Source organism: Zalophus californianus, chromosome 9, assembly GCF_009762305.2.
Source record: "Zalophus californianus isolate mZalCal1 chromosome 9, mZalCal1.pri.v2, whole genome shotgun sequence".
In the NCBI taxonomy this organism is placed as follows: Eukaryota; Metazoa; Chordata; class Mammalia; order Carnivora; family Otariidae; genus Zalophus; species Zalophus californianus.
In genome coordinates this window covers 21157887-21178557 of record NC_045603.1, presented here as the reverse complement: position 1 = coordinate 21178557, position 20671 = coordinate 21157887, and the positions used below count along the sequence as shown (strand labels likewise).

The 20671-nt window shown below is 38.6% G+C and overlaps 1 protein-coding gene and 1 pseudogene across 5 annotated transcripts in view; one reads left to right on the top strand and one right to left on the bottom strand.

Moving 5' to 3' along the window:
- Positions 1 to 19609, top strand: part of NR1H4 (nuclear receptor subfamily 1 group H member 4) — a 74545-nt gene extending 54936 nt beyond the window's left edge. For 4 of the 5 annotated variants that reach the window (XM_027595775.1, XM_027595776.1, XM_027595777.2 and 1 more), the window contains 3 exons: positions 1046 to 1192; positions 17365 to 17478; positions 18991 to 19229. In XM_027595775.1, the coding sequence (XP_027451576.1) occupies positions 1046 to 1192; positions 17365 to 17478; positions 18991 to 19229 (500 nt within the window). Of the gene's footprint in view, positions 1 to 1045; positions 1193 to 17364; positions 17479 to 18990 lie in introns of all 5 variants that reach the window. The other variant, XM_027595773.1, reaches the window with a different exon arrangement.
- Positions 317 to 1013, bottom strand: LOC113923151 (annotated as a pseudogene).
- Positions 19610 to 20671: the final 1062 nt, after the last annotated feature.

Sequence of the window (20671 nt, the reverse complement as noted above, 5' to 3'; positions counted from 1 at the left end):
ATCAGCCAAATATTCCCTTAAATGTCTGGATATATGTAAAGATTTTTTTCTGGTTTGTGGATGCTTCCATTCTGCAGAGTTGACCCTATGACACCAGATGTGACTAATATATTGGCTCAAAGAGAATTTGTTTTCTTCTAATTTCTGAGGATTGCTTCATCTGAATCAATCTGTTCTGCCTTAATATGTATTTTTGATGTGGATCTGACATCCTTTTTTTACCCAACTTGTTCAACAAATCCTACTCAATGAAAATAAAAGTCAGCTTCTATTTGGGAGAGAACAGTAGATACTTAATGACTCAACCTACCCAATCTTTTTTTTTTTTTTTACTGCTCCAGTCAATGAAAGGGGAACTTTATTGAGGCCCCAGGGCCTTGGGGCTCGGGCAGGAGGCCGCCCTGCTGGCAAAGGAAGAGCCGGTGGAGGGGCCTTATTTGACCTTCTTTTTGGGGTGCAGGTTGTTGGTGTGGCCGCACTTCTTCTTGCGGCAGTTGACAGCGCGGGGGTGCAGGCGAGCATAACATTGCGGCAGATCATCTTGTTGCAGTTGTATTTCTGGGCCAGCTGGGGTGGAGGGAAGGCTCGATGATGCCACCCCGGAGGCGAAGCACCAAGTGCAGGGTGGACTCTTTCTGGATATTATAGTCTGACCGAGTACGGCCATCTTCCAGCTGTTTGCCCGCAAAAATCAGATGCTGCTGGTCAGGCGGGATGCCCTCCTTGTCTTGGATTTTGGCTTTGACATTTTCAGTGGTGTCACTGGGCTCAACCTCGAGGGTGATGGTCTTGCCCGTCAGGGTCTTCACAAAGATCTGCATCTCTGCATCTGGGGCACGAATGCGCAAGGCCGCCGCCACCAAACTACTCGGCCACCTCGTTGAAGAGAAAGAGGGCGGCGGAACCTCAACATACCCAATCTTAAAACAATTATAAAATCACTTTATGGAAATGCTTTATCAATGGGGATGATAGTGATGATGAAATATTGTTAATATAGAATTCACAATTTCCTCATACTGATTTGATTATCACCTTCACCCAGGATTTCAGACTTTGGACCATGAAGATCAGATTGCTTTGCTGAAAGGGTCTGCAGTTGAAGCTATGTTCCTCCGTTCAGCTGAGATTTTCAATAAGAAACTTCCAGCTGGACATACTGACCTACTGGAAGAAAGAATTCGGAAGAGTGGTAAGTGATTTGGTTAATGGTAAAGAGTTTGCTCCTGCAAGTAAGAATTAAATAGATGAGGCGTTTAGAGGGTTGGTTCAAAAATCCTGGTTGTATTAGCAAAATACCAAAAATACTCTTTGCCATATATTAAGATTAAGGGCCAAAGGAGGAATTTTTTAAAGTTTGGAAAATTAGTCTGATAAAAAACATAGCATACAGGAGCTGAGATAATTCAGTCCAAAAAAAAGATTCATTTGTTCAAAACCTTCATGTATGAATGACTATGAATCAAACTATTATCCATCTCTATTCAAAGCAAAATAAAAGGAATTATTAATAGCAACATTTATACCTCATTTACTAGGTTTTAGACACTGTCCTAAATACTTTACATATATGATTTCATCAAATCCTTGCAAAGTCCTATGAAATAAGTACTGTTATTATTCAAATTTAATAGATAAGGAAACTGACACAGAGAGTGGTTAATAACTTTCCCAGAGATAGACAGGAAGTCTGACATTAGAAGCGCTGTGTCTAAACTACTATACTACACTGCCTCTCAATAGACAAAATAAAATAATAGTATGAGTTGAACTTACTATAGAGGAATACTGTGACAGAAAGAGCTAAGAGACATTGGAATAAATTTCTAGGAATTCTGTGCAATTTATCTTAGAAGAGTTTTAAAATAGGATAAGTTTTTATTTTCCTGAGATACTTTATATATGGATTGGGAGAGGAGGGATGAATGAAATGAAATGATGGCTCAAGATCTTTTCTTCCCAAAGTATTATCCTCTTATGAGTGACTAGAACAAGTTTAAGTACTTATAAAATCAGTGTTTTAGAATAGATATTGGAAGTAAAGTTTTTAGGAAGTTCTGCATTTGCAATATAAGGAAAAGAATTGAAAAATTGAAAATTATTCTTTAAGCAGCCATCCCATAATTGTTGTGTTTTCTTCTCTTAAATACTGAAAGCATAATTATCATCGATGGATTTAAAGAATGCACATTTTAAAAAGATGCATTATTCATATATATCCATTGATTTATTAGTTTAACATATATTTAAGGGCAAGGTACTGTGGAGGTAGTGAAGAGAGGAATCAGGCATCTTCCTTCTCTTAGGAACTTATAGTCTAGTAGGAAGACATGAACTGTACATTGATAGTTTAATAAAATGTGGAAGGAAAGTGAGATGGGGTGACTTCTAGTTGGTAAGGCTCTGGAGAGATTTCATTGGCAAGCTGGGCCTTGAATGATATTAGATATGAATATTCAGGGTAGAGGTACAAGAGGGAAGGACCAACAGAAACAAAGGACTGAGGCAAGAAAGCTCAGGTTATATACACAAAGAAGAATGAATAGCTGAGTTTGATTGGATTCAGAGTTACATCAAAGGGAAATAGAATTTTTTAAAAGTCAGAGTCAAATGGTGAGGGCCTTGAATGCTAGGATAAAGGCTTTATTCTTTATTTTCTAAGAAATAGGGAGACATTGAAGATTTTTGAGCAGGGGAGGAAAAACATCAGTCATGCTTTATAAATCTTCCAGCAATGTTAGGATAAGCCAGGATGGGAGACATCTCTCAGGAGGCAAGAGGTTTCAAGAACATGCTCCCAGAAGAAATGGAGAGAAGGGAAAGAGTCTGAGAAATATATTGTTGGAGATTTTCACCCTTTGAAAGACAGTATATTATCAAGAAATACGGATTCTGATTCTGGACAGATTTTATTTTACATGTTCTGGAATGTATTTTGTGTGTGTGTGTGTGTGTGTGTGTGTGTGTGTGTGTGTGTGTGTGTGTGTGTGTGTGTGTGTGTGTGTGTGTGTTCATTCATCTGTCCATTCGTCCAGGAGGCTGGGGGTAAGGGAGAAGGGTTGAATCAGGTAACCTCCAAGGTACCATCCAGTTCTATAAGTCTTACTGCTTGTCTTCTCTTAACTAATCAATTTTTCTGACTGCTGGTTTAGCCAGTCACTTGGGCAGTTATTGAGTATCTTGATTTTTTTTTTATTGTGATAAGAACACTTAACCTGAGATCTACACTATTAGCAAAATTTTAATTGTACAATATAGCACTGTTGCCTAGAGGTACAATGTTGTAAAGCAGAGATGCATCTTGCTTAACTGAAACTTTATGTCCATTGAGCAGGAGGGGGAAATGAGTTACTAATCAATAGGCACTATAAAGGAGATCTTTCTATTCAACAAATGCACATCGAATACTTGATTTGTGCCAAGCACTGTATAATTATTGAGGGTATGGAGATGAGGAAATAGGATCTTTGTCCCCTGAGAACTTACAGACTAATGGGTAAGTTGTATAAGCAAAGGATTCCAAAACAATGTGCAGTGTAATTGGGACCAGGAGGGATGTATATGCAACATGAAATTGAAGCAGAAAGATGTGCTTGCCTTCCCTGAGTCTACTTGGTGAGTCAGAAAAGGCTTAAAAAGTTGATAAGTGAATCATGGAGGATGGTTAAGAACTCGTCAAACCACAAAAGTCTGAGAAAGGCATTCCAAGAGCTATAGCCATTAAATAATAATATAGAAATTGCAAGTGCAAAGATGTGGAGGTGTGAGAGCATCCATGTGTTAGATTCACAAATACCATGATATTGCTGAAAAATAGTATTTCTGAAGGTGAAATGTAGTAACTGCTAGACTTTTTTTTTGGACACCAAAAAAATAGTTTAATATAGTTCTTGTATAATGAGGAGTCTTTGTAATGTTCTGAGCAGATACGACATGACCATAGCAGTACTGTAGAAAAGTCTTTCAAGCAGTAATATGAAGGAAGTTTTGGAGGGGTTGAGACAAGTCTATAAAGAAATCAGTGCAATAACTAGGTATGAAATTGTGAGGGTCTTGCAGGTTAAAAATAGGTACCAAAAAAAACCCCCAAAACTTGCTTAACATAGGTTTCAGAACTTGTGATTTTGCAAGTTTCAGAAAAGATCAAGAATGTTTTCCAGAATACGAACTGTATAAATAAATATGTGTGCCTCTAGTTCATAAATAGATTACTTTACCCAAACATCAACCACATATTGTGACAATAAAACCCATTCAAACTCACATGCTGCTTCGTATTTTATTATCTATAATGATGTTTCCATTTATTAATATTTATGAATTTGCTTCTCCCAGTGGATTTTTAGAACATTGCCTCTTCCACACACCACATAAAAACCTGATCTTGCAAGATGACCTTTCAGAATAACTTTTTATTCTTATGCAAATATAACACATTCTTCTTTCTATTGTACATTTAATTCTAGAGAAACATATCATCTCAAAGTTGCCCTGTCTATGCCTACAGAACTCTTTAAGGAATATAATGTGAAATTTCCTTTCTTGTTCTTCAAATTCATACTCTTTTGTTTGCTATTATTAAATCCCAATTACATACACAAAAGTACTGTCTCCTGAGATACATTTACTTAATGAGGGTTATAGTGTTTTTTTATGTTAATTGAGGCTTCAGAACATTATATCTGACATAACCTGTGGTTGGGTTATTTCTATATAATTCTAGTGCCTCAATTATATTATTCCTAATGTACTATTATGCAAACTAGATTTTAAAGCTGAAATATTTATTAAAACTAGGAATAATCATATGATACCATAAAATACGACAGCACTGAAATTGCTAACATTGAATGAGTTTACATTTTAACATTAAGGAAATTAGCAATAACTTTTCACAGACCGATGCAAATTGCTCTGTTTATAAGAAAAGTAAAGGCATAAGTCAAAATTTAGAGTTCTTAACACCTCATTTTCCTTTTTAAAGTGTTCATGTAATTTTGGCATAGACAAATGTGGGGTTCAAACTGTAGGAAAAAGGCATTTTCAAAATAAGAGAAAGTATTAAATTAATATAGGAGTCAGCATTTTCATTGGCTCTCAGCTGTGTTCCCTAAGCCTTTTATACTTGTCCAGTATTGGACAACATGAATTTATTTATGTATCTGCTTCTTCCATTAATCTGTTGACTGCTAGAAGGTTATTCCCAGCATTATCACAGTGCCTGGGACACAGTTGGTGTACAAAAATTGGTGAATTTTGTTGAGATGAATCTGGAACTTGACAATTCAAACTCTGGCAACTCCTAAGCACCAGTGAAATCTAACTTAGCCACGTAACATTTAGCCACTAGGACTAATGGGAAGCATGTTATTTATTAAATATTTCAAATTAAATATTTTATTTTGAAAGTAATTGTTTTTTGAATTCCTAACTTGTTGGCAGCTTTTCACTTAAGGCAAACAGTATGGCACAAATGACTCTCTGTGTAGAATTTAGCAGTTGAAATAGAGGTTAGGGTCCAATCTCTTAACACCATGAGAATGTTTCCATTGTCTTAAGGGCATCCCTTGCCCCATCATGTCTCACAACTATGTCACCTTCATTGCAAGGAACTAGCAAAACAGAATATTGCCCAATTTAACAAACATTTGTTAATTTCTACCATGTCTCCAGCAGGATGCTGGTTACTGAGGATACAGAGATAAGTGAGAAACATCTGTGGAGCACCCTTTAGTGGTCAGGCAGTATGTCAAGCACTGGGAATACAGCATTGGTTTCTGTTCTCATAGAATTTTTTCTGGCATTTCACACTCTATTGGGGAGGAGAGATATGAATTGTGATAGATGCAATAGAAATGAACCTAGAGAAGAAAGCAGCTAATTCTGCTTCACTGACACAGGGAAAGCTCCACAGAGAAAGCAAAATTTGAATGTTGCCTTGAAACATGAGTGATGTGTCCTAGCCTAACAGGGTTTGCCTTATATTTCAGGCAAAAAAGCATGAAGACTTTAAAAATGTATCTTATTTTTAGAGGAACTATCTGTTAGGATGACCTTGGCTGATGATTACAGAAAATCCAATTCAATATGGCCTAAAAAGTAAGGACATTAGCTCAAAGAGAAACCCAGAGAAAAGGTGGCGGCAGAATTGGTTAATTAAGGAGCTCAACGCGTTATCAGGAAGATGGGTCTTTTTCAAATTTCTGCTCTGCTATCCTTGGTGTATTGGCTCTATCCTCAGGCTGATTCTCTTCCTGGCCACAGCATTTCCAGGCATCACATCTAGGAGCAACAGTGGCCAAAAGAAAAAAAAAACTTAATGAAGAAACTTAATGACCTCTTCCTGAGTATAGAAATCTTTCTTGAGACCTCCCGAGTAGACTCCCCTTTGTCTCATTGGTCAAAATTGTACTGTCGCTGACTAGACCAACCTCAGACAAGAGAAATGAGACCAACAGTGGCTGGACCTTGGGCTGGAGCTTCGGTCTGCCTCTGCCATAGTACATTGGCCATGAGATTGAGGGGGGAGGGAGGTAGAGAAATTGTGTAGACAGTGATGTGAATCAGCTTCAGGAACCAAGATTTGGTGTCATTAGCTCATAGAGAAACTACTGGGATGGAGAGAGCTTAGTTTGAAAGGAAAGCAGAAGGCAAACTTGCTTTGTAGGGCATGTCAGAGACTTATACCTTAACTTCTATGCTATGGGGTGGTGTCATTTCTAGGAAAATGTCAAATTACATGATTTTGAGCAAAAAGCATCATTTTTAGTAAGATTCTTGGTCTATCTTGATCCCATCAAGTATAATAAATCAGATAGAGGTATTTAAAATACCAGGAATAGTGTCTTCTGTAATATGTATTCTTGTATCACACACACACATCCTTCTGCTTTATTTTTTGTTCCCAATCAAAACTTGGAAGTTAATTAGGAAATAAAAGACATTTACATTCAAAATAAAATAGCAGTTAATTCTATCAAGGAGTTTTTCTCTCAAACACTATTTTTGATTATTGAACAATTAATTGTTCAGTTACATACCTCTTTCTTTAAAAAAGGCAAAGTAAGAAACAGGAGCAAAAACATACTTTTTTTTTTTTTTTAAACTTTATCCTTTTTCACAGTAGTCTTTGTTGTTAAGTTAGAAAATGGCCCCCCCTTGTGGCCAAAAATCAGCTAATTGGGCATAGGAGCAAAAAATGAAACAAACTTGAAGCAAGTCTCCAGAAAGGAGGAGGCAGGAAAACAAGAAAAGATTGCCCCTTTGGAATGATACTATTGTTACATTTCTTAGGTTAGAAATTGCTGGTTCATAAACACTTAAAACACCCCTTTGTTGATGGTGCTGTGGTTAATTCTGATTATTAACTCCAATTCTAAATGCAGATTTATATTTGATCTATGCTGTAGGAAATTTATTTTTTTAAAATTCAATTATTTTCTACATTTTCACTATATTCACTGTTAGCCTGTACAATATGTACAATCATAACAAATATCTTTACCTCTTTTTTCCTCAAAAGTATTAGCTATAGTTAGATCGCTAATGGAGGTAACATTTTTGGAAGGTTAATGGGGATTTAGAAAGACAAAATAGGAAGTTAGGTGGTCAAAGATGATTTCTAAAAATTAAATATTTTCAAATCAGCTGCCTTTAATATTATCGTCAATCCTTGTATGTATGCTATTTTAAAAAAATAGCATGGTCATGAGTTATTATTTCAGGTAGCCACAAATGATGGGTGTAGTCCCTGAATGCCAAGGAAAGCCTTAAAGACTGCCATTTTTCTTTTTTTTTTAAATAATTTTTTATTGTTATGTTAATCACCATACATTACATCATTAGTTTTTGTTGTAGTGTTCCATGATTCATTGTTTGTGCATAACACCCAGTGCTCCACGCAGAATGTGCCCTCTTTAATACCCATCACCAGGCTAACCCATCTCCCCACCCCCCTCCCCTCTAGAACCCTCAGTTTCTTTTTCAGAGTACATCGTCTCTAATGGTCCGTCTCCCCCTCCAACTTACTCCCCTTCATTCTTCCCCTCCTGCTATCTTCTTCTTTTTTTTTCTTAACATATATTGCATTATTTGTTTCAGAAGTACAGATCCGTGATTCATCAGTCTTGTACAATTCACAGTGCTCACCATAGCACATACCCTCCCCAATGTCTATCACCCAGCCACCCAATCCCTCCCACCCCCCACCACTCCAGCAACCCTCAGTGTGTTTCCTGAGATTAAGAATTCCTCATATCAGTGAGGTCATATGATACATGTCTTTCTCTGATTGACTTATTTCACTCAGCATAACACCCTCCAGTTCCATCCACGTTGTTGCAAATGGCAAGATCTCATTCCTTTTGATGGCTGCATAATATTCCATTGTGTATATATACCACCTCTTCTTGATCCATTCATCTGTCAATGGACATCTTGGCTCTTTCCACAGTTTGGCTATTGTGGACATTGCCGCTATAAACATTGGGGTGCACGTACCCCTTCGGATCCCTACATTTGTATCTTTGGGGTAAATACCCAGTAGTGCAATTGCTGGATCGGATGGTAGCTCTATTTTCAACTGTTTGAGGAACCTCCATACTGTTTTCCAGAGGGGTTGCACCAGCTTGCATTCCCACCAACAGTGTAGGAGGGTTCCCCTTTCTCCACATCCCCGCCAACATATGTCATTTCCTGACTTGCTAATTCTAGCCATTCTGACTGGTGTGAGGTGGTATCTCATTGAGGTTTTGATTTGGATTTCCCTGATGCCGAGTGATGTTGAGCACTTTTTCATGTGTCTGTTGGCCATTTGGAAGTCTTCTTTGGAAAAACGTCTGTTCATGTCTTCTAACCATTTCTTATTGGATTATTTGTTCTTTGGGTGTTGAGTTTGATAAGTTCTTTATAGATTTTGGATACTAGCCCTTTATCTGATATGTCATTTGCAAATATTTCCTCCCATTCTGTCGGTTGTCTTTTGGTTTTGTGGACTGTTTCTTTTGCTGTGCAAAAGCTTTTTATCTTGATGAAATCCCAATAGTTCATTTTTGCCCTGGCTTCCCTTGCCTTTGGCGATGTTTCTAGGAAGAAGTTGCTGTGGCTGAGGCCGAAGAGGTTGCTACCTGTGTTCTCCTTTAGGATTTGGATGGACTCCTGTCTCACGTTTAGGTCTTTCAACCATTTTGAGTCTATTTTTGTGTGTGGTGTAAGGAAATGGTCCAGTTTCATTCTTCTGCATGTGGCTGTCCAATTTTCCCAACACTATTTGTTGAAGAGACTCTCTTTTTTCCATTGGACATTCTTTCCTGCTTTGTCAAAGATGAGTTGACCATAGAGTTGAGGGTCCATATCTGGGCTCTCGATTCTGTTCCATTGATCTATGTGTCTGTTTTTGTGCCAGTACCATACTGTCTTGATGATGACAGCTTTGTAATAGAGCTGGAAGTCTGGAATTGTGATGCCGCCAGCTTTGCTTTTCTTTTTCAGTATTCCTCTGGCTATTTGGGGTCTCTTCTGGTTCCATACAAATTTTAGGATTATTTGTTCCATTTCTTTGAAAAACGTGGATGGTATTTTGATGGGGATTGCATTGAATGTGTAGATTGCTCTAGGTAGCACTGACATCTTCACAATGTTTGTTCTTCCAATCCATGAGCATGGAACGTTTTTCCATTTCTTTGTGTCTTCTTCAATTTCTTTCATGAGTATTTTATAGTTTTCTGAGTACAGATCCTTTGCCTCTTTGGTTAAATTTATTTCTAGGTATCTTACGGTTTTGGGTGCAATTGTAAATGGGATCGACTCCTTGATTTGTCTCTCTTCTGTCTTGTGGTGGTGTATAGGAATGCCGCTGATTTCTGTGCATCGATTTTATATCCTGCTACTTTACTGAATTCCTGTATGAGTTCTAGTAGTTTTGGAGTGGAGTCTTTTGGGTTTTCCACATGCATATCATATCATCTGCAAAGAGTGAGAGTTTGACTTCCTCTTTGCCGATTTGGATGCCTTTGATTTCTTTTTGTTATCTGATTGCTGTGGCTAGGACTTCTAATACTATGTTGAATAGCAGTGGTGATAGTGGACATCCCTGCCGCGTTCCTGACCTTAGGGGAAAAGCTCTCAGCTTTTCCCCATTGAGAATGATATTCGCTGTAGGTTTTTCATAGATGGCTTTTATGATATTGAGGTATGTACCCTCTATCTCTATACTCTGAAGAGTTTTGATCAAGAAAGGATGCTGTGCTTTGTCAAATGCTTTTTCTGCATCTATTGAGAGGATCATATGATTCTTGTTCTTTCTTTTGTTAATGTATTGTATCATGTTGATTGATTTGTGGATGTTGAACCAGCCTTGCAGCCCAGGGATAAATCCCACTTGGTCATGGTGAATAATCCTTTTAATGTACTGTTGGATCCTATTGGCTAGTACTTTGCTGAGAATTTTTGCATCCATGTTCATCAAGGATATTGGTCTGTAGTTCTCCTTTTTGATGGGGTCTTTGTCTGGTTTTGGGATCAAGGTAATGGTGGCCTCATAAAATGAGTTTGGAAGTTTTCCTTCCATTTCTATTTTTTGGAACAGTTTCAGGAGAATAGGTATTAATTCTTCTTTAAATGTTTGCTAGAATTCCCCTGGGAAGCCATCTGGCCCTGGGCTTTTGTTTGTTGGGAGATTTTTGATGACTGCTTCAATTTCCTTAGTGGTTATAGGTCTGTTCAGATTTTCTATTTCTTCCTGGTTCAATTTTGGTAGTTGATACATCTCTAGGAATGCACCCATTTCTTCCAGGTTATCTAATTTGCTGGCATAGAGTTGCTCATAATATATTCTTATAATTGTTTGTATTTCTTTGGTGTTGGTTGTGATCTCTCCTCTTTCATTCATGATTTTGTTGATTTGGGTCATTTCTCTTTTCTTTTGGATAAGTCTGGCCAGGGGTTTATCAATCTTGTTAATTCTTTCAAAGAACCAGCTCCTAGTTTCGTTGATCTGTTCTACTGTTCTTTTGGTTTCTATTTCATTGATTTCTGCTCTGATCTTTATTATTTCTCTTCTCCTGCTGGGTTTAGGCTTTATTTGCTGTTTTTTCTCCAGCTCCTTTAGGTGTAGGGTTAGGTTGTGTATTTGAGACCTTTCTTGTTTCTTGAGAAAGGCTTGTATTGCTATATAGTTTCCTCTCAGGACTGCCTTTGCTGTATCCCAAAGATTTTGAACAGTTGTGTTTTCATTTTCATTGGTTTCCATGAATTTTTTAAATTCTTCTTTAATTTCCTGGTTGACCCATTCATTCCTTAGTAGGATGCTATTTAGCCTCCATGTATTTGAGTTCTTTCCGACTTTCCTCTTGTGATGGAGTTCTAGTTTCAAAGCATTGTGGTCTGAAAACATGCAGGGAATAATCCCAATCTTTTGGTACCGGTTGAGACCTGATTTGTGACCTAGGATGTGATCAATTCTGGAGAATGTTCCATGGGCACTAGAGAAGAATGTGTATTCTGTTGCTTTGGGATGGAATGTTCTGAATATGTCTGTAAAGTCCATTTGGTTCAGTGTTTCATTTAAAGTCTTTATTTCCTTGTTGATCTTTTGCTTAGATGATCTGTCCATTTCAGTTAGGGGGGTGTTAAAGTCCCCCACTATTATTGTATTGTTGTCAATGTGTTTCTTTGCTTTTGTTATTAATTGCCTTATATAATTGGCTGCTCCCACATTAGGGGCATAGATATTTACAATTGTTAGATCTTCTTGTTGGATAGACCCTTTAAGTAGGATATAGTGTCCTTCTTCAACTCTTATTACAGTCTTTGTTTTAAAATCTAATTTGTCTGATATAAGGATTGCCACCCCAGCTTTCTCTGGGTGTCCATTGGCATGGTAAATGGTTTTCTACCCCCTCACTTTCAATGTGGGGGTGTCTTTGGGTCTAAAATGAGTCTCTTGCAGGCAGCATATTGATGGGTCTTGTTTTTTAATCCAATCTGATAGCCTGTGTCTTTTGATTGGGGCATTGAGCCCATTTACATTCAGGGTAACTATTGAAAGGTATGAATTTAGTGCCATTGTATTGCCTGTAAGGTGACTGTTACTGTATATTGTCTGTGTTCCTTTCTGATCTATGCTGCTTTTAGGCTCTCTTTTTGCTTAGAGGACCTCTTTCAATATTTCTTATAGGGCTGGTTTTGTGTTTGCAAATTCCTTTAGTTTTTGTTTGTCCTGGAAGCTTTTTATCTCTCCTTCGATTTTCAATGATAGCCTAGCTGGATATAGTATTCTTGGCTGCATATTTTTCTCGTTTAGTGCTCTGAAGATATCATGCCAGTCCTTTCTGGCCTGCCAGGTCTCTGTGGATAGGTCTGTTGCCAATCTAATGTTTCTACCATTGTAGGTTACATATTTCTTCTCCCGAGCTGCTTTCAGGATTTTCTCTTTGTCTCTGAGACTCGTAAGTTTTACTATTAGATGTCAGGGTGTTGACCTATTTTTATTGATTTTGAGAGGGGTTCTCTGTGCCTCCTGGATTTTGATGCCTGTTTCCTTCCCCACGTTAGGGAAGTTCTCTGCTATTATTCGCTCCAATATACCTTCTGCCCCTCTCTCTCTTTCTTCTTCTTCTGGGATCCCAATTATTCTAATGTTGTTTCATCTTATCATATCGCTTATCTCTCGAATTCTGCCCTCGTGATCCTGTAGTTGTTTCTCTCTCTTTTTCTCAGCCTCTTTATTTTCCATCATTTGGTCCTCTATATCGCTGGTTCTTTCTTCTGCCTCATTTATCCTAGCATTTAGTGCCCCCATTTTTTATTGCACCTCATTAATAGCCTTTTTGCTTTCGACTTGGTTAGATTTTAGTTCTTTTATTTCTCCAGAAAGGGTTTCTCTAATAACTTCCACACTTTTTTCAAGCCCAGCTAGTATCTTTAAAGTCATGATTCTGAACTCTAGGTCCGACATCGTACTAATGTCAGTATTGAGTAGGTCCCTGGCAGACGGTACCACCTCTTGTTCTTTTTGCTGATGTGATTTTTTTCGTCTTGTCATTTTGTCCAGAGGAGAACAGATGAATGAGAGAACAGAATGCTAACAGGTTAACATTATAACAGTATAACAAATATACTCTATACAAATCAGAAAAGACCTGAAACAAGGGGACAAGAAAGGGAAAGAAAGAAAGAAGAGAAAGAAAAAGATAAAAACAAACAAAAACAGAACAAAACAAAACAAAACAAAACAAAACAGAATATGATCTAATATGATCAGGCTAGTGCATAGATCAGTGCCACACACTAGCTTTTGGGCATATTTTGGTCTGTTAGAAGAAAGTGCCTGCTAAAATTTTAAAGGAAGAAAGACTTATATATGTACAAAATAAGGGTTGATACAATAAAGGGATGGAAGATGACTGTAAAAATGAAAATTATAAAAGATTTTATAAAAGGACTTGATAAGAAGTTGTTTTTAAAAAGAAAGAAGAAGATTTAAAAAGAAAAAGAAAAAAGAAAAAAAGGGAGAGAATGTGATCAGGCAGGAGACTAGAACAAAGCCATACACTAGTGATTTAGGGTATATTTTGATCTGTTAGAAGAAATTGTATCTCAAAATTTTAAAGAGAGAACAACCTATATATATATATATGCCAAAAATAAGGGTATTTTGAAGGGATATAAATGAAGGGATAAAAATATGACTCTAAAAATAAAAAATAAAAAGTGTTTTTTTAAAAAGGGATTGATAAGATGTTGTTTGAAAAAGGGAAAAAGAAAAATTCAAAAAAAAAACAGTTAAAAAATTAACTTTGAAAAACTAATGAATTATGGTAAAAAAGCCATGAATTCTATGTGCAGTATTCCCCTAGCGCTGGAGTTCTCCCGTTCTCCTTGATCAGTAAACTTGGTCTTGGCTTGCTGGCTGTTCGTGCTGATCTTCTGGGAGAGGGGCCTGTTGCCATGGTTCCCAAATGTCTTTGCCGGAGGCAGAATTGCCCCGCCCTTGTGAGTCCGGGCTAAGCAAGCTGCTCCGGTTTGCTCTCAGGAGCTTTTGTTCCCTGCAAGCTCTCGGTACAGCTTTGGAGGACCAGGGTGAAAATGGTGGCCTCCCAATCTCCGCCCGGGGGAGCTGAGAACTCGGGGCCCCGCTCCTCAGTGTGCCCCCAGAGAAAAGCAGTCACTCCCGTCTCCCCAGTCGCCGGCCGCACTCCGTGCTCACCTGGCCTGTGACCGAGCATTTCTATGTCTGGCACCCGACCCCGTGTGGAGTCTCCAAACCCAGCAGATCCCTGTGGTGCGCTTCCGCGCCGCTCCTCCCCGGGGGAGGAAGGGGAGTCTCCCCGGCTCTGCCTCTTGTTGGGTCCCTGCTGGAGGGCAGTGGCCCGACTGGGCCGCGGATCACAGTTTATGGCAACCCCGAGGTGAGAGCCCGCACCTCGGCTCCCTCTCTGCAGCCGGCTTCCCTGCTCCGATACCTGGGAGCTCTGCCACACTCAGGCACCCCTGGTCTTTCTGTGACCCCGAGGGTCCTGAGACCACACTGTCCCGCGAGGGTTCCACCCCCTGCTTAGCCACTGGAGCGACGTCCCTCAGCGGAGCCGGCTTCTCAAAGTTCCGATTTTGTGCTCCGCGGCTCTAGCACTTGAAAGGAGCGGCCGACAGAGGCCCCCTCCCCCGCCGTCTATCCTCCCGAATATCGCCTCGGATTCACTTCTCCGCACGTCCTACCTTCCAGAAAGTGGTCGCTTTTCTGTTCAGAGTGTTGTTACTATTCTTATCTTCGATCTCCTGTTGAGTTCGTAGGTGTTCAGAATGGTTTGATCCCTATTCAGCTGAATTCCTGAGACCAGACGAAATCCAGGTCTCCTACTCCTCTGCCATCTTGCTCCGCCCCCCTGCCATTTTTCTTTTTTAAAGTGAAAAAAAAAAACAACCTTACCAGGAAAATATAGATCTTAGTTTAGCTTTAACACCTAGAAAAATACCGAAGCAAATTGCAGATCAGCCAATTTGTATTCATCTCTAGGAGAGTGCAGGATGTAAAAAACCCCAGAAACATAGCTTTGTAAACACAAAAGTAAATAAGCTTAATCTAACTAAAATTAAGGTGAACTGAGTTAAAAATGAATTAATGATCTATAAATTGATCCAATTTCCTGAATATTAATAATAGCATTTGCTCTAACATTTATTGAGGGTTTGCTATCAACCAGGCATTATGCTAAGCACTCCACATATATTATCTCATATAATGCTATTGTTATAATTCGCATTTCACAGATGAAGAAACTGAGGCTTATGGAAGTTTGAGTACTGTGACCAACATCAAGTCATAGGTCAGATTTCAAACTCAGAGCTGGCTCACTAACTCAACCTCCATGTTTGTTGGAAACCAAGACTGGTATTCCCAGGCTCACATACTTCAACCTTCTGCATTTTTAAGTTGTATCTAGTTTAGTCGTGGGTATTCAGTTCAATCTGTAAAAGCTGGAATCTTCCACATGATGCAGTATACAAGTTGCTTAACAAAGACACTATTGTAAAGAGAGCCCACTGGGGTCAGTTAAAGAATCAAAAGTCAACAGGGAAGACATTCTGACTAAAGAGAGAAAGTCCAGGGATTCAGTTTGGGAAGACTCTTTACATTATTCTAAAGGTAAAGATTTAGACTTTCTGACTCTGTGAAGCATAATATTAGATGATAATTGTACCCTTTAGTGTCTGGAATCCAACTATATTCTAGTTTGGTTTGGCCAAAGCTGTATGGCTCTAGGTCTGGTTGGAGATGGAATAGAGCAGTCAATTTTAGTGTGGACCGATTCTGGGAAATTCATCCTCATCTTAATTCATCCGTAAGTCACATCACAGTCTTTTTATTTTTCATTCCCGCGGTCTTTTTCTTCTCCTTCTCCTCCCCTCCTCTTCCTCCTGCTCCCTCTCCTCCTCCTTTTCTCGGTAATTCTGCAGTCAAAGCTCTTCTGGAGTGGATCTTTGCACAGAACAAGCACAAAATTAATACTTGTTGAATGAGTGGAGGCAGTGACACAAAGGAGTCTTAAGTTACGAAGAGGTTTAATCTAGATAAAGGAGAGGGAAGATATTCCAAGTAGAGAGAATATAAAAACCAGGCAGTTTGAGTAATTTAGGGAGCTCCAAGTGGCTGAACATGGCTGGAGTAAAGGCTGGGTGATAGAAAGGTGACACAGCTTAGTGACAGCTAAGAGCCAGGATTCTGGAGTCTGCTAGCTGTGGTTCAAATCCTGATTCCACATCCTGATTCCACATCTCACCAACCGTGTGTCTATGGTCAAATTATATAATTTCTTGGTGCCTATCTCATGGAGTATTAGGAAGATTGAATGAATTGTAACATAAGAAGTGCTTGGAACAGTGCCTAATACATAATGAGTACTTAATAAATGTGGATCCTACTAGTATTATCATGTAGGTGAGTAGTGGGTAGTGGGATAGGCAGGGGACAGGCCCTGGAATTTCCCATGTAAAAAGGAAGAACATTTATGACAAAAGCCACTGGGAGTTTTTGAAGGTTTGTAGGAATTGGGGGGACAGGGTATGATTTGAATTTTGTGATTCTGGGACTGAACTGAAGACAGGAAGACCAGTGAGGAGGTAGTTGTAGTAATCCAGATGGAAAGAAATAAGGACTTAAAGGAAATCAATTCCCAGTGTCATGGAGAGGAGAGGGAGCACCCAGGGAGGGGTAGCAGGTCGAATCATAGGACTCAGCACCTGCCCAAGTTAGAAAGAGGGCTGAGTCTCAGTTGTCAGGCACGGACAGATGGGTGGGTGAAGCTAAGATGAGGAGTTTAGATCTGTACATGGTATTTTTGATTTTGGGTGTATTGACTTAGAAGAGAACAGCCAAGTACCAATGCCCTAGTAGACAATGGACTCTGAGAAGAACTCTAGCCAATGTAGTAAGTGCAGATGTTTATGTTCTGGGCTTAAGAACAATAATTTTTTGCTGGTTGTTTAAGATGCTACCTATACCGTGATTATAGATATTAATATTAAAAAGATTAACCAAACCCTATCTAGAAAATGGTGAAGTTGGGAGAGTCTTTGGGCAATTTGAGAATATTATCATTTATTGTTGGACAGAAGTGACTGAAACAAAGGCACTGCTAAAATCAGGGACACACAAATCACTGATTAGGTGATATTTTGAGGATTTTGTTACCTGACCGTATTTGCGATGACCTGCCTTTGACTGGACACATAATATGTAGTCATTATTTGTGCATTTGTGCATAAATATTAACACGTGCATGTATGTACATGTGTTTATAGTTTTACACTTTTTAGTCACTCAAAAATTTTATTATGCCTCTGTAATTTTTCATCTTTCCCCCATAGGTATCTCTGATGAGTACATAACACCTATGTTTAGTTTTTATAAAAGCATTGCAGAATTGAAAATGACTCAGGAAGAGTATGCTCTGCTTACAGCAATTGTTATCCTCTCTCCAGGTAATTTCTTTGCTACATTTTTATTTTTATGCCATTTATTTGTTCTACTCCCTCACCAGTAATAATGTTTCTTAAAGAACTGGAAGACACAGCAACACAAAGAAAAAGTAAAATGGCCTGTAATCCCACCACTCAAATGGAATCATTGTTAATATTTCAGTGTAGTTCTTCTCAACGTTTTTTCTAAACATTACACTCATTCATTGAATAATTGCATTTTGAACACCTACTATGCACTAAACATGGTTCCAGACACTGGGGGATATAGCAGTAAAGAAACAGGCAGGAGACAGCTGCATGGAGTTTGCACTCCAGTAGGGTGAGAAAGACAATAAATGAGGAAACAAAAGTAATTTTCAGGAGGTGGTAATGCTAATATATAAATATAAAGATGAGGATATAAGGAAAGAAAGTGGCAGAATGTTACTATTATTTGTAGTCAGGAAAGGCTTTTCTAAGGGGTTGGTATTTGAACAGGGACCTAAATGGAATTGCATACTTTTTTAAAATAATAGAGAACATACTATATAATTAAAAAATTATATCAGTAATGGGGCACCTGGGTAGTTCAGTCAGTTAAGTGTCTGACTCGTGATTGCGGCTCAGGTCATGATCTCAGGGTTGTGAGATCAAGCCCCCCATTAGGCTCTGTGTTAGGCATGGAGCCTGCTTAAGATTCTCTCTCTTCCTCTTCCCCTGCCCCTCCCCGTCTGTGTGCACATGCATGCACTCTCTCTCTCTCAAAGAAAATTATATCAGTAAAAGTTTGTTGAAATGTATATATCCATCATATGGATGTACAATCATTTACTTGTTACCATGTTTGGATATTCAGGATGTTTCCTTTTTTTTGTTGTTTTAAACAATGTCAAAATGTATATCTCTGCACATAAAATTTGTATTTTTGGATTATTTTAATAATCTGAGAGCGATGCCACATTCATGATTTGTAAAGCATAATTTCAATGTTAGCCTTTTTTTTTTTAAGATTTTATTTATTTATTTGACAGAGACACAGTGAGAGAGGAAACACAAGCAGGGGGAGTGGGAGAGGGAGAAGCAGGCTTCCGGCAAGCAAGGAGCCTGATGTGGGGCTCGATCCCAGGTTGTTACTTTGTTTTACCATAAAACAAATAATTAAAATAAAAACTTTTTGGCCATACATACTAAAGTTACACACACATATACTCTATGACCCAGCAATTCCGCTACTTAGAATATACCCACTAGAAATGATACATATGTCCACCGTATGGGTTACCTTTAGGGGCATAGATTAGAAAGAGAATTTAGGGGGCAATAAATGTTCTATATCTTGATCTAGTTGTGATTACATGCATACATGTGTGTGTGTTTGTGTGTGAAAATTCATCAAGTTAAATACTTAATTTGTACATTTAAAAGTGCACATTTATAAGTTACATTGCAAGCAAGTTACTGTTGCTATAATTATGTCAAATTAACACTTCTCCACTTTTTAATTTTGTCTTTTTATTTTAAACCTCAAAACAGACAGACAATACATAAAGGACAGAGAGGCAGTAGAGAAGCTTCAGGAACCACTGCTTGATGTGCTCCAAAAGTTGTGCAAGATTTATCAGCCTGAAAATCCTCAACATTTTGCTTGTCTCCTGGGTCGATTGACTGAGTTGCGGACGTTCAATCATCACCATGCAGAGATGCTGATGTCATGGAGAGTAAATGACCATAAGTTTACCCCACTTCTCTGTGAAATCTGGGATGTGCAGTGATGAACGTTGAAGGGGCAATAGCATCTAGCTCTTTATTTCCCTCATAATATAAATCTGATGTATAACTTTCTTTTATTTCATTTGTACCTGGTTTCACACAAGAATTTTGACGAATATTTATGCAGTAATTACATAACTTCCACAGTTGTAAATATAGAGCTAGATAGGATGACTTTCTTTACATTATATTTTACAAGGCTTCAGGGACTCTTTCATTCTAATTGGCATGCCCTGCTTGCCTAATTAAATTGATCATTCTTTACCTCTCTCTGTTGAAATAGGGAAAATTTCATTTTGCTCTTCATCTTACCTTATTTGCATACATTTTATCAAAGAGTTGTGTTCAATTTTGGCAATAAACTGAACATAATGGCAACAGGCTTTTCTTCTGGAACAAAATTTGAAAAATACAAACTCATTTCTTTAAATGGTGAATCACATCCTATTGGGCCTGGTGTGTGTGTGTCTGGGGCGTGGGGTGATGGGTAATTAACAAAAAGATAAACTCTCATAACACAAATGGTGTTTTTCTCATCCCTGGAGAAGTCCTGGTGAATATTCATTTATTTGTAATAGCCCGTGGATCATTTCATTTTCTTTGAAGTTCAAAGAGATAACGTACAGAAAAATTAATGATTTTCACATAATGTATTCCCTCAAGCAAACCCTTTTGCAGTTAGGGTCTTGAAGCAGCATTTACCAATGCAGACAACTCCCGTGATGGGATATTCCCTTTTCTCTCTTAAAAGCACTCACTATTCGCTTCAGTGCATATAATTAATCTTTTTTTTTTTTTTTGGTTTGTTTTGTTTTGCTTTTGGAAAACACTCCTACAGCTGGGTGCACAGCTGTTGTATACTTCCCCAAAGCAGGAATTATTTCATTTCCTTCATTCATTGTTATACTGTTGCATTCTTCTCCCCATTATCCTTTGGTGAATACAATAAAACACCTTCTATAAGTAATGGGCTTATATGTCCCTTTCTCCTGATGTCAGACAAAATGGAGCTTGCTTAGCATGCCAAAGTGCTAAACATAGTGGAATGAGGTGGGACTAGCATTAGTTGGATTCCACTGGCTACAACAAGAAGATTTGCGTCCTCACTAAGTACAAGATCCTTAGGACGTGGTAGCTGCCTGGAGGGGTTTAAAAGAAGTGCAGAGGCAAGTTTTGTGGGCTCACTGGGCAAGTCTCATGGAGAAGGTGGCAATTCCCTAGGACTTGGAAGGGTAGCCAGGACTTCCTTGGATCAGGGTGAGAGGGAAGGGGGTTCAAGGTGAAAGGACTGGCAGGAGCAAAAGCAGGGGGTGATGAGTTGTGCAAATGTTAAAAAAGCACAAGTAATCTGGGGAGAGACAACCCTTAGCACAACCCTTCCTGAGCCTAAATTTCACCATTGTGAAATGAAGATACCAGCGCCTACCATCTCAAGGGATTGAGC